Raw genomic sequence first — 16,136 nt, forward strand, 5'->3', positions numbered from 1 at the left:
TAGTCATTTCATTTTTCACTTCTCTGTGAATACTTTAGTTTTCTTCATGTAGTTTTCTTCCCCATATTAGGGCAAGAATTCTGTTTTTGAAAGAAATTAGATCTCTGCTTGGAAATAAACTTTCTAAGTTAGCATGAAAAATGTTGCTTAAAATTTAAAACGTGAACTAGGAGGACTGACAGATAGATTGAAAACTTGTGTAAAAAAAACTTGTGTTGTTTCGGGGTTGATGCAGTTCATTACTGTGTGTGTTTGATAACGAGCATATGTACCTGTTCAAATTTTGCCCGATAGGAAATTGTTCACTTTGTGCAGCTCTGGTACACACATGCACACACACACACACACAAGCTAAGCAGAGAAGCGTGACAGGAAAACCTGATCAGTCTGACTGGAGAATGAACAGGGACACAGCAGTACAGAAAGACTGGAAGGCCAGAAGGAAGAGCAGAAAGGATATTGAGGACAGCATGTTACTGGCACTTCACTTAGCAGGTCACTAAGATCCCAGTACAGCTACGTGCAACCCAACATGTCTCCCAACCCAGGTTGGGAGACAAAGAAAAAGGAATAAATCCTAATGATTTATTAGGATAACAGAGGTGGTGCAGGATGGGGAGACTGCTCACAGCTAGCTCCCAAAGGGTACAAAATGGCACTTCCAAAATTAGTAATAGGGCTACCAACCTAAGAAGAAGACAGGCAACACGAGGACGACGCAATCGCTAGCATCCCTTATCCTTCATGTCTTCACAGAGCATCCCTGACAGAACTCCAGACGCAAGCAGCTTGGTGCCTGAATGCTGGCCCGGCTCATGCATTCTGGTGATTCTATGTGGATATGGAAGTGTGAGTGAATGAGAAGTTTCAAAATTGTCACTGTCCCCTCTCATAAGGTTTTTGCATTGACATAACATTGTAGAAACAGACACTGCAAAAACAAGCATTGCAAGGTCCCAACGCTACCATCCCATCCTGCGTGCCTCTTCAAAGCACGTTCATTTTCATTAGAATTCCCTGCCCTTTAAGACAGGTGAATCCTGAAAATGTCAGGACCTTCTGTCTCACACTGTATACCCAGGACACCATCCCCAAGGTGCCCAGTGCTGCACCAACATTAACAATCATAACGCACTTCTCACAGTGAGGACATTAGTCCTGTATTTTATGTAGTTTCTGCAGCTGAACTATTCCATGTAATCTCTGTTTAAAGACAACAGTAAAGCAGTCTTTGCACCATTTCTTTAGGATCCCAAGGAACAGAAATGTAGTTAGTGCAACACAGCGGATAAGGCTGGAATGGTAGAAAGGACTCTGACACCATTGTGTATCTGCCAAGGAAACAGGGATGCACAGGCAATGCTGACAGGGAAGGTAAAGACTCCTTATAGTCTATGGTAAAGCCATTCTGATGTGACATTAAAATCTTAAAACATTAAAGAAATGGTGAAGATGATCAAACTGCAGATTAATCCTTAACTGCTTTAAGGCCAGCAACTTCAACTGTAGTATTTTTTTTAAGCTTAATTCAGGTAGTAGAGTTCTTACTTAGAGAGGGATAAGCAGATGTATTTAACACTTCCAGGTCAATTATGGCTTCTTTTGAAGCAAATTATTTGGACCCCTGCTCCATGATAGGATCCTGCTTCTAGATGAGTCACTCTCCTTCATCAGGCTGTTAGGTCAAGGAGACATCTTCTTGAGCACTGCACTCAAGCTCTCTGGTACATCACCTCTGTCACACATTGAGGAGCCAATGCAATGAACTAACAATAAAAAAATTTTTATTGTTACTTTGTAACACAAAATGAATAAATCCAGGATTCGAAGTAAGAGGCATTAAAAAAAACTGAATAAGAGGAATGTGACATAATTAAGTCATATTTTAAAACAAGGAGCCATAAGAATCTTTTCTAAACCCTTTTTCCTGCAATTCATCTCTTCCACAGCTCCATCTCATGCTGACATTTGTGCAGCCTGCTATCTGACCAGTGCTAGGGCAGTTGGAAAGAATGGTACATTCACGACCAACCACGTGCTAGTGCAGGAGTGAAATCTTTGTCCATACAGGTGAAAGAGTACAGAGTCAAAAAAACCTTCTACAGCAGGACACGGATTAAACGCTTTCCCTTCTTTCTGGCTCTAATGTCACAGAGTAGGACTCCTGAAGCAGAAGGTTTTCACGGCCAGGCCGAGCTGGATGCCCTCCTCCTGGCCCAGAGAACATTCTACACTGCAGCCTACATTCTACGTGTACAGCCCCTTGTGCCACTGAACACGGCAGCCCTTCCAGTCAGTTCTTTTCAGGGACACAGATGCTGGCAGTGGCCATAAGAAACAGTGTGTTAGACTGAGGCAGGATCTCTCATCAAGGAGCTGCATGATGGGACAACTACATCACTGGGATTTTCTAGAAAAATAATTACCTGCAATATGCGTTGAGGATGGAACGAGAGTCCCCAACAGCTGCTGAGCCTCCTGTCAGAAGCTGGATTAATTTAAAATATATGCCCTGCATCTTCTGCAATCACAAGGTCAATAATTCTGTCCTTACACATGGAAAATCGAGTGACTAACTGAATACAAAGCTACCTATACTGGTCTTGTGAGCTGTTCAGGCTCCTCCATACCCTGAGAATGCACCAAGCCAATTAACTGAAAGGGACATTTGAATAAGGTCTTCCTTCCACACCAAGAAAGTGAGATCTTCAAATGTCCTCTTCAGTTCCCTCCAGGAAGGAAGGCATTCTACTGCTGACCGGTCCAGGTGACACTGTTGGCAGTCCACCTTACCCAGTCCCACTGGATAAGGATGTAACCTCCTCTGAACTCACTGGCCTGGCTTCGCATCTGCTGGGCCTTGAAGCGCCTGCCTGAAGACAAGATTTTTCAGCTGATCCAGTTTATTGTCTCTTAAGGCATCCCGTATGGCACTGAAGAAACCGAAGTAGTGCTGGAAGTTGTGCATCATGAGCAGGACACTGGCCAACAGCTCATTGGTCACGAGGAGGTGATGGACGTAGGCGCGAGTATGCCTCTGACAACAGTAACAGGTACATCCTTCCAGCAAAGGACCAAAATCCTCTTGGTATCTAAGGAGGAAGCAACGTTGGATAACATCAGTGGTACAGAAGACCCCATCAAGCAATAAGGAGTGCCCAGTTATGACGTGGCCTTTTGCAGGGACCTGAGCCCTGAAGTCCTGAGGGCCTAAAACCAGCTGCTGTAAGATGTGTTGACATCTGCGACCAGCACCACTGGCATGAAGGACTTCAAATATCACACAAGAACTCACTACAGAGCCAAAAGGCCACACATCTAAGTCAAAGGAGAACTCTGACTACATCCACAGCTAGGAGCAGAGAGAGGCCTTATCCATGCTTTTCCCGACAGAAAAGCTGCAGCACAAGACATGCCTCGCTAGCTATCACACAGTCTATAAAGGAGGAAGCTATCAGAAACAAGGATTTAATGATTCCACTATTCATAAAACAGTATTCCCCCTCTAGTGCAAGATGCACCATTCTCACAAAGTGGAGAGAAGATGGAGCAGAGCAACACAGTTGTCCAGTCAGACAGCCTAGCGGTAGCTGTGGAAAAGAGGAAGGATGGACAGGTGGTACTCTGGCCAAAATTTTTGTGACGTATCCAGAAGCTGCAGCATTGCTTTGCAGCTGCCCAAACTGAGTCAGAAAGTGGAGGATCTCCATAGTTTAAATAAAATCCAGCATCTAAAGACGACCCAAGTTAGATGTGGAAGACCAAAACGATCCCCAGACAACCTTTGTCAAGCTGCTGTCTTTCAGCTGGAACATAGTTATGACCACAGTAGGTCTGCTGGATAAATGATCAGAAAATCCCTGGCTTTAGGTCAGGCAAAAGATGCTTTCAGCCATGCACTGTTGCCTGATAACAAGCTAGAACACTTGTCCAACACTCTCCATTCAGTGTCCAGAAGAACTTTCTTCAACAACTTCAACTTCTATGAGGCGTCCCATCCAGCTACTGACAACATGCAATCAAATACAGAGGACAAAAGCACCATATCCCCTGACGCAGCTCCAGGTACCCTCCTCACAAACTCATGTACCTTTTGTCCTTCAGAAATATCTCAAACGGTGTCATTTCTGGGTCAGCTTTGGAGATTTCATCCTGGTCTTCTTCAGTACCATTCTTCTCCAGGTGCTGGGCTCCATTTTGTTTGAAAACTGTTTTAAATAAAAAGACAACAGCCTTTTATGAACAGACAGCAAGGGCAGAGGAAGGGTAGCAACCTTACAGGATGTATTTCTGCTACCCTCTTGCCAGATGAAAACTCCTGCCACAAGTTTCCACCTCTTTCCTAGAGTAAGCAACTATTTTTCTTTAATTGTCATAGGTTAGTTAACATAAATACAATTTTAGATGATTAAAACAGCAAGAGACAAGTGAAAACTAATCTACTAAACCTAATGAAGAGCTAGAGCTGAAACATCAGTATAACTTTTTGCTGCTCTACTGAGCTGAATTCTTAATAAAATGTCAAAAATATTTACAGTCTGAACTGCATGCTGAATAGAATGCAGTCACCTGAACAAATTGATTTTATTGAGATTTTGTTAGAGTAGACAGGCAACTCATCTGCATTCAATCATTCTACTTTCCATGCTGTCATCAGGCTCAGAGATTTAGACGCCTTTTGTTTTTATTTTTTTTTTTAAACAATTGGAATAAAAAGAGGCTGGTAGCACTGATGCAGAAGATATAGATTCCACATCTGCCTTCTCAGCAGTCTATCTTAAAAATAAAAAATGATCCTCTAATTTTGTAGGCTTGAATTTTTAGGCTTGTTCTTAAGTAGGATGTGTGTCTAGAAACATCAATATTAGTGTTTGCACAGTCCATGTCTACTGAGTGCTAAACAGAGACAGAACAAAGAGACTGTCCTTGCCCAGAATCTTATGATTTAAGAATAAGGTGATACAAGGTAAAGAACAACAAAGAGAAGGGTTAAAAATAATAATAAAAAAAAAAAGCAGCAAGCACAAAGAAACAAGATGTTCTGTTCTATTCAGCTGGTTTTAAATTATCCAGGCAAGAAAAGCTGCTAGGTTCTACCCAGGAGGAAAAATGTAAAATGTTTTCCTGTATTAAAAACATTTAATAGGCCAAAACAAGACGGCTGCTTGAAACACATTTGATAGATGCTTTAATGGGCAAGACACTTGCTCCCATCTCACCGCGTAATGAAGCGGTGAGTTATGAACATGTCCATTTTGTTCTGATATGAACTAATGAATGCAAGGACAGAGAGGAAAGCTGCCCAAAGAAATGGGATCCCTAAGTTTTGTTGGCTAGAAAGGAGAAGGGACTTCAAATATATCTTATTAAAACAAATACATATTCAATTAATTTGAGAGATCAAGTATCTTAGATCTCCACTTAAATAAGTCCAGCCTTCACTGCTAATGGTAACAGAAAATTTGCCAGTGGTCTCAAACAAAGAAACAAAAAAACAACCAACCAACCAAACACCCATCCACTTCTATTCTGCAAATGTTTAAGAAACATTTGAGCATCTTTTGGCTAATCAGACATTCAGACTCCAGGCTGAGGCCTCAAGTTGCCTTCAACAGGTTTCACACCAAATACCCCGCCTTCCAGGGCACTACTTGACAGTGGAATTCCATTTTTTTCCAGTGGTTACAGCACTTACTTCAGGAACAAAACCCTCAAATATAGATTCCTCCAAAGCATGAATTATGCTTGCCACAATACTAATTGATATAGTAAAAATTATAATGATCACCAAGAAGCTTACCTGCTGCTTCAGGATCTGGATAGCAGTCATAACTGAAAACCAAGGCACAGCCTCGCTCTGTCACTTGGAAGGGAAAGAAGCTCTCAAAAATGTCCACTCCCCTTTCAATGCACTCAAGCACCTCATCTGGTTTGCCTACACCATGGATGATTCTGTAAGACACCACAAAACGACAAATCTAGAACATTCTGAGCACAGGTAAGCAGGTACCTGAAGCAGAAGGCACATACACAGCACACGTAGCTTATCCCTGCAACTGCTAACTGGAAGGCAAGTGGGAAGGCACGTCATCACTCAGAATCCCATGTGCTTCCATTTCTCCACCTCCAACCCATCCAGTACGTGGCACGCTTTTCTTTATCCGCCATTTGAAAGACAGCAATAATCCCTCATTTACTGAGGAAAAATCTCATTCTGCCCATTATGTTTGAAGTGATTTTGTTTCTTTCACACACACAAAAATATACTTAAATTCAAAATTCACCTAACATCTGTGCCTTAGAACAGTCATTTTCCTTAGTCATGTTTGTGCCCCAGGGAACTACCAGTTTCCAGACACATGGGCCCCTCTGCTTTGTAACTGTTTAGAAGACAGTCTAAAAGGACTTGATCAAGAGCAGCAGAGACAGCAGTAGACGGCTAGTCAAAGATACAAGTCCTTGGGTGACAGACACAGCATATAACACTTGGAGAACTGCCTGGAAGAGAATACACTAATGAGAAGTGTCACTGGGAAAAGAAAAGATCCTTGGTCTATTCTTCCCTCCTCTCTACACTCTACCTGCTCAAATGAATTACCCAAAAACCTGGGCTGTAACATCTCCTGGGACATGGCATTAAGAGCCAGGAAGAGCCCAGCTGGATTGCCATCAATGGTAATAGAGATCCTGCTGTTAGCCAAATTTATCTGGCAGCTTCCCTGAGGGTGGGTGAAGCAGAAGAGAAGAGAGAAGTGCCTGCTCTCCTGCAGGTGCATGGCTGGGCTGACAGCTAATGTAGGGCAATGATCTAACCAGATAATTAGGAAAATACACAAGGGCTGATAAATGAAGTCACAAGATGCCATTTTTAGTCACTTTTCTAAGTACTCCAATTAAATTGATGAGCACAGAATGAGGATGGGAGAAGTTTACAGCATGAGTGTCTTATGTTTCAGGCTTTAATGGCAGGGAGAAAATGATACTCAATTGTTAAAACAGTAGCTCTGCGTATATGATCAAAATCCTTGCTAAAACTTATCTTTGCACAGGTAAGGACAAACATTTTTCCTTGCAAGGGTTCTGATACTATTGAAAAGGAAAATAAATTTTACCAAGAGACTTCAGCATCTTTAGGTACATGAAAGGGCTCTAAAGAGTACACTCATAAGATCGTTTCACCGTCACACAAAAAGCAGTCGCTTCTTGGGTGAAACACAGGAAGTGTTTGTCTTCTAGAGAATTTCATATTGGGGTAGAAAACAGCTGCAAAACAACTCCAGACAGAATGGCAAGGGTGATTCAGGAAAGCAGGATTGTCTGAAATTCACTTGAGGTGCTTATAAGACCCCCTAGGGCTAGCCAGCTTTCTTCTTATAAAGAGGTCAGAAACACCTGTCTTAACCAGACAAGCGAACTATTTGATAGGTGAGGCAGATACAGTGATAGCCACTAAGGTTAGCTGAGCAGATTGGACTCTAATGCTCCCAGGGGATCTTTTTAAGTAGCTCAACCAGACAGGATGGCTATAACCCAGCAAGCCTTCCAATTGTCAGGAAAATTCAAACCCCAGGCACCGCTAAGCATGGACAAGCTGCAGCACCAGACACATGCTTTCACATTTAATTTCCTTTTGAACACCATTAGGTCAGAGCAGCCTCAGCTAACAGAGGGCTGCACAACTACTGAAAGACAATGAGGCCTGAGTCACTCTAATCAGGAAACGATGAAAAAAGCACCCATACTACTTCTGTTGCAGCTGCTCTTGCAAGAGCAGCCCATGCAAAAGCCAGCAAGCTCAACCCAATTAAGAAACCCTCTAGCAAACGTTAGCATGTACTGTCTGGTAGTCTTTAGTTACTGTTAGTCATTTATAAGAGGCCAAGAATGCTGCCACTCTTGTCCATGGATCAGATGGGCATAACCAACAACTCCGAATACACAACAGTTCCCACACGATGCCAGTCCAAGCAGAGAATACAATTGTTTTGGGCCAGGCTGTACCACCTCTGGTAGTTCACAGGCTCAGTGCCTCAGGTACTAGGCCAGAGCTGTCTGCCATAAGATTGTGTAAGCACTGGCTGGTTCTGTCAGCACCCCTCTCTGCTCTCCTCCAGTTCACACCAGAGAGAACTGGTAACATGGCAGTTTTTCTGAGAAGAAATACCTGTAAAATAGGTTGATGATAACATTCTTGTTTGAGCTGAACCGCAAGTACATCATGGCCTCAGAGGCCAAATGCAAACTACCCAGACATATCCCACTTGTAATTCTTCCCCAAAAAAGTAAAGACGACTTGAACGAAAAGCTTGATTATTCTCCAAACATGGAGAATCCTCATACCCACCGTGTAAGCACAGCTTGGTGCGAGTTGCAGCTAAAAACTGAAACAAGGGTTGAAGACTGCAGCCTGATAATGGCAGAATTTATGCAGCCTGGCACACACACGGAGCTGTGCAATACAGTGATTATTTCCTACAATGACATTGCACAGCAGCCTGTAGACGCTCATCCTAACAGGACAGATGGACTTCTTGGGATATTGCCCACACAACTTACCTTGGTTTATCCTCTGGCAACTCTGCTGTGACAGAAGCTATCAGTTTCAACTTGGTCTCCTTGGCCATGGCACATCCCTGGAAGCCATCTAGCAGAAAGCCACCCACAGGTCGCTTGGCAGTCTCCCTGGCTGATCTGAGCCTCTCTTCCAAGATATCTCCACCTTCAATTGCCCCAAACATTACACTTCCTTGTAGTTCCTGGCCCAGGAGAAAGCTACAAGTGTTAGAGCATGCTCTGCCAAAGACACGCAAGAGATCTTCACAGCCCAGACTCCAGATGCCTGCTACGTAAGCCCTACATTCCCAGGAACTTGCCAGAGTGTCTCATCCCATGCAAGGCTACTCCCCACGCAACACTGTGAAGTCTAAGTTTAAGGCAGAAATGGGATTAGGACGGACAAGATTCTGCTCCTTATCTTGACACTAACCCACTGAGAATTTTGGTGCCATTCTTCCCACCTCTCTATAGAAGGCAATAGCCACAGATCATCTTTGTAAATGGCTTATTACAGATGTCCCCTCAGCACTACATGTGTCAGTTCAGAATACAAAGCAGGTGCCATTATCCTGGCTGTCAGACACCAGACCTCACAATGAATTGCCTTTCAGGGGATACCAATATCAGCTCCTGTAACCCATTTTCCTTTGTAGTACAGATTCAGATAATATGTCCCCTTTCACCAAAAGGGAAGGAAGTTTCAAAACTGCTGGGAGAAACAAAGAATAGTCCTGGCAAATTCTAGCAAGTCCTCCCTCACTTGGAACTGAGGGGACTTCAGAGCAAAAAGATGGGTTGTCTCAATCTGAATGAGAAGATCCTACTTTGCCCATGTAGACAAGCATGAAGGTAAGTGAAAGAAATGCACTACAGTTCAAAAGCAGAAAAAACCTACCCAATAAAACCAAGTAGTTCTCCTCAACTAGTAGAGATGGGTATCCTGGAGCAGGAGGCAGTTATTAAAAGAGAGTGGCAGAAGGAAACCCCACTGTGCTACTGGTTATACTTCATCCAGGACTGTCACCTGGGCATTCTCTTCTAGATATGCATGGCAAAACTTCCTACTAAATCACATCCTGGGACTGGCCCAGGATGCAGCATAGAACAAAAAGCAGCGGCAGTGCTATTGCCCTGATATTTTGGGGACCTTACTGGTGATTTCTCTAGCAGCTGAAGGCATGCATCCAGGAAGGAAAGCGACCTGTCCACAGACTTCTTGGCCCTTTTTCTACCAACTTCCCCAGAAATAGTGTCTCCATCAGAGATGCACTGGAACCAGTCTGGCTGGATGGCCCGCTGTATGTCCATGAACTTGGAAGCTGTCATTTCCATGCGCCCTGAGGTCCCCCACAGGGACACCGTCTGTCAAGGAATAATAGGGATGAAGGTTAGTTGCAAACGTTAACAGAACTTAAGGGTGAAAGGAGAGAAGGGATGGGTCATTCCAGATACTGGAATGATACTTCATAGAAAAGCTCTCCAGGAGCATGGCTCAGATAACCAGCTGCCTTTGGCACAATGAGTGAAAGGAGATAAATGACCAAATTGGGATTTCTGGGATAGTCTTTGGTGAAACCATCACACACACTCAACACAGTGACTTCTCAACATGTTTGGAAGTCTGAAATAGAGCAGCTGACCTATCATCACACAAATTAGTGGCAAAATTGGGAAAAAAATTAACAAGAGGAAAAGACTTAATTCCTGTCAAAGTTATGTTGTCATCACATGAAAAGCAGCAAAGGCCGCAATGGGAAATACAGCTCGCTAATTTTCTGTACGCAATACAAAACTAAGAAACTAATTCCTCTTCCGAGCAGTGAATTCATACCATCCATGTGAATATATGTATATATATATAAATCACACAGACACACTAGAAAGACGACAAAAGGTTGTTAGGCAATCCAAGGTTATTTTAGGTCCGAAATCCAGCCACTTCAGAAGGGATTGAAATGCCAAGCGCAAAAGAAATTCACAGCTTTCAAACTGAGCAACATAAGGAATGGCAGGTACTCATGAAGATTGTACACAGAGTCTCCTCAGCCTGTTTACATGCTTTCCATTCTGTGTGCGCTGATGGGCACCCACCTTCCATCATTACTCCATGTTAGCCTCATAAGACTCTAAAGAAAGATAAAAGCACTTGCGCTGAGAGGTTATGTTACCTGAGCATTTCTGGGCTATCAGGTGTTACTATTCGATTCCTAAATGCTCACACTCACAAAATGTTACTGCAGCCACTGCAGCTATGCATGCTACCATGTTTCATCCTATTCTGTGAAATCTGTAATTAACCCGCGAGTGCAGCTTGGCAGTTGGTTTCCTTGTATTATTGTTAGACTTGCGACACTGCTGCTCCAAAATTTTAAAGGGGTATTCAAGTAGATTAAGTATTGGGATCAAGTCTTTAGAAGTTAGTTCTTTTCATCTCCAACTCCATTAGTGCTTTTTAAAATGAGGAATGGTTTTCAGCTATCAAAAATAGCTTATAGCTTGAAGCGTTATGAGGACTTTTGGAGGCTTGAGGATTTAAACGCATTCTCCTAGGCTATGCCAGACAGATTAAGCAGTGCAGTTCTCATGCATACTAATCCACAAATTGAATTTGATCATCTGATGCAAAAGAACCGAGCAGAACAATTATTTTTTTTGTCTGGTCTCGACAAAAAACAAAAGGATTGTGCAAATACACCATGTCTGTTGTCCGTCTATCTCTCCTGATTACTTTTGGCCTCATCAGCCCATTTCACTAAATTTGAGCAACAAAGAAACAGACAGAAGTCTCCAAAGCAATAACGTTTTTGTAAATTTCCAATTAAAAAACCAAAAGCAATTCCAAAGGAGGAAGATCCCAAATTAGTACCTGCAGAATAACTGGAACACAGCAACTTGCCTGGAGAAGTTGTGGATGCCCCTTCCCTGGAAGTGTTCAAGGCCAGGCTGGATGGGGCTTTGAGCAGCCTGGTCTAGTGGGAGGTGTCCCTGCCCATGGCAGGGGGTTGGAACTAGGTGATCTTTAAGGTCCCTTCCAACCCAAACCATTCTATGGTACTATGATTCTATAACTATACGTTGTTCTGCAGCAGCATGTTGGCAAGTTAGTACCTGCTGCCTCTTACATGAGAGCATCAAGGAACAACTGGTGAAGGCAGGCGGAGGAAAGTCAGAACCGTTTGAGCCAAAGGGTACGGAGTGTAATCAAGTCTAGTTACGTTTGTTCCGCTGTGCAGAGGAAAAAAGCTGCTTTAAGAAATAAAATAGCCACGCGGCTTAGAGAACTAAGCGTTACCCCGTGATTATTTAAATCCAGCCTGTGCCAGGCTTTCTGTCCCATTGCTTTCAAAAAGCTTTAATAAGTATTTTTCAGGAGAGATCCAGCTGCAGGCAGCCTTGCAACAAGGTGACAAAAATCTTTACCAGTTTCAAAAAAAGAAAAATAACTAAATGAAACCTCCCACACCCATGCTTAGATCGCTGCTGTCACCTCATAGCTGCACAATGGCGAGACAAGCTTCAGGTAATTCCTTCCCTGCAGAGAGACAGGACTCAACCTGGTTCCCAGCAGCAAAGAATATACGCTCCAAAAAAAAAACCCCATTATGGCAGTAGTAACCCTCTGTCATTCACTGACCTTTCACCAAATGTGACTGTACCCAAACAGGCCTTGGGACTGACCATATCTGAGCAGCTGCCAGGAGTGGCCCCTCCAGGCCAAAGCTGCAGCAGGCAACACGTGGATCGCCCAGGGAACGTGTGTACCCATGGGATGGAATGGCCAAACATCCACAAAACCACATGCTCCTGGATCACTGAGCCACCTTCCTGCAGAAATACTAAGTTCCTCCCCTTTATGGGCCTGTAGCAGACTGTAAATACACACACAGAAGTTCAGGTTTGCTTACCAGCGGCATCACCGTTAGCTTGTACAGCACATAAGCTAAAACACATGTATTTTCTTTTACTACCATTAACCACAACATCAGAGCTCTCCTTCCTATCTGAATTGCCACTTAACTGTTCAGGGAACACACTGCCAAGTAAGAAAGTGTCCAGCTTTATTTAGTTGGAGTTATAAGCATGTAAATGACATTTCTTTTTGTGCAAAGATTTATTTTTCTACAAAGCATAAAAACATCTTGTGGCTGTCTAAGCACACCCACACAGATGGGGGGAGGACTGGCAGCTTTCTTACTGGAACTTTAATTGGATTCTTTCAAGCCTTTACAGTTACTGTACCTTGTTTGTGTTGTAGCCAGATGGACAGGGAGTGACTGGGTCATGAAGGGAGCAGTACAGCACTGCATCTGGCATACCTGGAAAGTGACAGACACCGAGCAGAATTTCATGAACCAAAACAAAGCTAATGCAAAGATGTGGTTTGTAAATCTGCAAAAGGGTATTCTCCCACACACAAGTAAACCCATTCTGACAAAGAAAATATTGTTCACTTGATGTCTCAGCACCAGAGGCAGCACTTTTTCCCCAGCTTTACTAGCTGCAGGGAGAAGAGTGCAGCAGCAGGACAAATCATCAAATAATACCCTTTGGTTCAGCAATCTACACAGCTCCTTTGAGATTTATTTATGTTTCTTCTTGGTAATACTTCTACTATTAAAATTTGCCAGACACAACAGCTGACTCACTTGACCACTCAACTGATACACTGGAGACATCCAATACAACCTAAACCGAGCAACAGCCTCAAGCCTAGAAATGTTAAGGAAGGCCAACATATAGTGAGAGATCAGATCAGCTGCAGAAATGAGAAATTTATCATCCCTGCCAGATTGGAGGTTTCATATTTCATACAATAAACTAGACAGTATGTCACAATTACATACAGTTTTTATCTTCACAGATAGTCACTGAAATTGGTGAAGCCTCCAAGAAGTTTCAGATAAAAGAGATAAGAGATTTTCAATTTTTCTTGAAGGACTAAGTTGTCCCAAGGCAGCTGAAGTTTATTGAAAGTTGGGTGCAAACTTCCTTTGGAAATTCAAGCCATAACTTTGCTTATGTAATGAAATGCATGTCCAAAATTTTAATGTGCCCCCCCCCCCAAAAAAAAGCTTGGCCTCCATTTATAGGAAAAAATGTTAATTTTTTAAAAAATTATAATAATTTACATTCATAACGTATGTTTAACTGGCACATACAAAATATTCATAAAAATATCTCAGCTTTGATACAAGCATTAGGAACTCACAAGTTTTTTTTCTTGCAAAGCCCATTAGATTACATATACAAAAAACTGTCTGTAAATTATAGATGTTAAAGACATGCCACCACTTCAACAGGATTTACCCTATACTCAGTATAGCCTGAGATACACAAACAAAGCATCCCAGAGAAGCTTGTTGAGTTGGCTCATTGTCCTCCAGTTCTCTGACCTACCTCCCCAGATGCAAATACAGGTTATGATACAGATATACATATAAGATGCTAACTCCACATTCACTACATACTCAGTTTCCTTCACCACAGATCTTGCCTGCATAATGCATGTGGTCAGGCCTTTACTGATCTGTTACAACAACCAGAGGAAAAACCCAGGAGTTACGAACACAGGAACTGCTGCTTTACTCATTCTTATCATCGAGGTGTTAAGATAAACATTTCATTTATGAACTGCACCATAAATAGAGCACAGGGACTGATGAAGATCACAAAGGCTTGATGCAGTAGCTGAGGGCTATGGCAACATTGACTGCTTTGCATTTGACTATCCATAAGTAAAACAGTATATTCCTAAAACTGACTCTTTAACATGGAAAAATTGAAGAATACAGGGAGCAAGTACAGTCCAACTGCTAAACTGACAGGAACAAAGAACGGGAGAAAAACGAGCTTCTTCGCCCGTGTCTTTAGTTTCTCAAAGCTCCCGAAAATCAAATATGGGTTCTTTCCCTAACATCCTCTCAGAACAATAGCTCGGAAGCTGACTGACAAGTGTCCACCAGCTGAGACTGATTTGATGTGGGGTGCTTTGCTTGCTTACTCTTCATACCGTATGAAGATTTCCTGTTGGAAATCTTCAGATGAAACCAACTGCTTTATGAGAATCAAAAAAAGCCAGCTTGAGCAGAAAGATACTCTCAGGAAATGTATTTGGACAGCTGTATGGGGAAGGCCATTTTCATGACATTTTCTACTTCTCCTCATCAAAAAAAGTCAGAAATTACATTTGGCAAGATTCATTTGCAGCAGTGATTGGGGGCTCAGTTCTAATCTCAACTTTTGTGCTAAGCTCATCCCAGTCAATGCTGAAGGCTGGGTGTAGAAAAAAAGAAACAAAGCAAAACTACATATTTTCACAGTGTTTGAAGGATTTTTGGCCCTACTATTAACAACATAGTATTTCAAGTCTTTCTCAACGTCATTTGAGTGAGAAAACGTCTAAATGTGGAAAGCCTATGCCTACATCTTTCTGCCCGCTGTACTGCCTAAAAACATACCAGTGGGATCTACCTGCATTTTCTCTCCAGACACACAAACACACACACTTTACCTATAAATTTTGCAGCTCCTTCTTTATATTCTTCCAGGACCTCATGAAGTTCTGCCCTGCATCCAGATACAGAAACACATTAACTAAGCAAACAACTGTCAAGAAAGATCAGTGGTTTCATAACTAAGGCTTCTGTTTCCATACTTATGTGTTGTGTGAACTTGGATTGGTTTACACACTGACAGCTGCCATCTAGCTATCAGGGTGCAAAGCAGGGACAGACGGAACTAAGCACCAGAGACAAACAGCTCAAGAATCACAGCTTACAAACTGGGGCACTCTTAATTCTGTGGCAAAAAGGCAGAGCTTTTTCCTGCCCTGACCAGTGACCACTGACTTGCTGGAGAGCATGAAGTGACACTGTAACTTTCTGGGTAACGTTACTAACGTGTATCACCCAACAACTACAAAAGCTAAGGAGGGGAGAGCTTCTAACAAGCTTTATGACGTTAGCCTTTCCTTTCAGTTGCCACTTACCTAACTAGTTTTGAGATCTGGCTGTGTCTAAAGCTGGTTATTCTGCTGGGAAGATGCCTGTGAAGCAGCTAAGAGGGGTTTGACCAAAACACGCTCAAAAACTGGGCAGCCCTCTAGGTCCTTTACCTCCACCTGCTTCCTACCAAGTCACTACACCTCCCTTCGACGGGGAAGCAACGAAGGGGCAATGGAACTTCAATATTTTGCCTTGCACCCAGGGAAGTGAGCAGCCCCCCACGACGCCAGCACCCAGGAAGCCTCGCTGCGCCCCCCTCGCAGACACCCCCCGGCCGCGGTACTCACATGGTGGGCAGGGTGAGCTGGGCCACGGCGGGGACGCCGCTGACCTCCTGCAGGGTGTCGCGGGTGAGGTGGGGGGCCGAGCCGGTCCGCGTGTAGAGGAGGCAGCCCGGCAGCGCCAGGGCGGCGGCCCCGCTCCTGCCCAGGCCCGCCAGCGTGCCCAGCCGCCCGCCGCCCGCTCCACACAGCTTCAACTTCATCGTCGGCCTCGGAGCACCGTTAACGGCGCGGGTGAGAGCCCCGCCGCTTCCCGTACCCGCTCCAATCACCTCCCGCGGCGTCATCAGCCTGC

General features: G+C 43.5%; 1 protein-coding gene across 1 annotated transcript; it reads right to left on the reverse strand.

Annotated features, from left to right (window-relative positions):
* Positions 1-1,767: 1,767 nt before the first annotated feature.
* On the reverse strand, positions 1,768-16,135 carry QTRT2 (queuine tRNA-ribosyltransferase accessory subunit 2). The gene is made up of 8 exons (XM_074594597.1): positions 15,848-16,135; positions 15,068-15,123; positions 12,796-12,872; positions 9,709-9,918; positions 8,557-8,756; positions 5,801-5,952; positions 4,091-4,208; positions 1,768-3,092 (listed from the first exon to the last, which is right to left on the reverse strand). The coding sequence occupies exons 1-8, from the start codon at positions 16,126-16,128 to the stop codon at positions 2,831-2,833; spliced, it is 1,356 nt and encodes a 451-aa protein (XP_074450698.1). The 5' UTR covers positions 16,129-16,135; the 3' UTR covers positions 1,768-2,830.
* Position 16,136: the final 1 nt, after the last annotated feature.

The sequence above is a fragment of the Larus michahellis genome, chromosome 1, assembly GCF_964199755.1.
Source record: "Larus michahellis chromosome 1, bLarMic1.1, whole genome shotgun sequence".
In the NCBI taxonomy this organism is placed as follows: Eukaryota; Metazoa; Chordata; class Aves; order Charadriiformes; family Laridae; genus Larus; species Larus michahellis.

What these genes read in the sequence shown, in the direction of transcription:
- QTRT2 (XM_074594597.1), bottom strand. Translation starts at nt 16,128, where the DNA reads ATGACGCCGCGGGAGGTGATTGGAGCGGGTACGGGAAGCGGCGGGGCT. An exon ending in AGGAGCTGCAAAATTTATAG is followed by an intron (nt 12,873 to 15,067) that starts GTAAAGTGTGTG and finishes GTCACTTTCCAG; the next exon opens with GTATGCCAGATGCAGTGCTG. An exon ending in TTGCCAGAGGATAAACCAAG is followed by an intron (nt 5,953 to 8,556) that starts GTAAGTTGTGTG and finishes GGTGTCTTACAG; the next exon opens with AATCATCCATGGTGTAGGCA.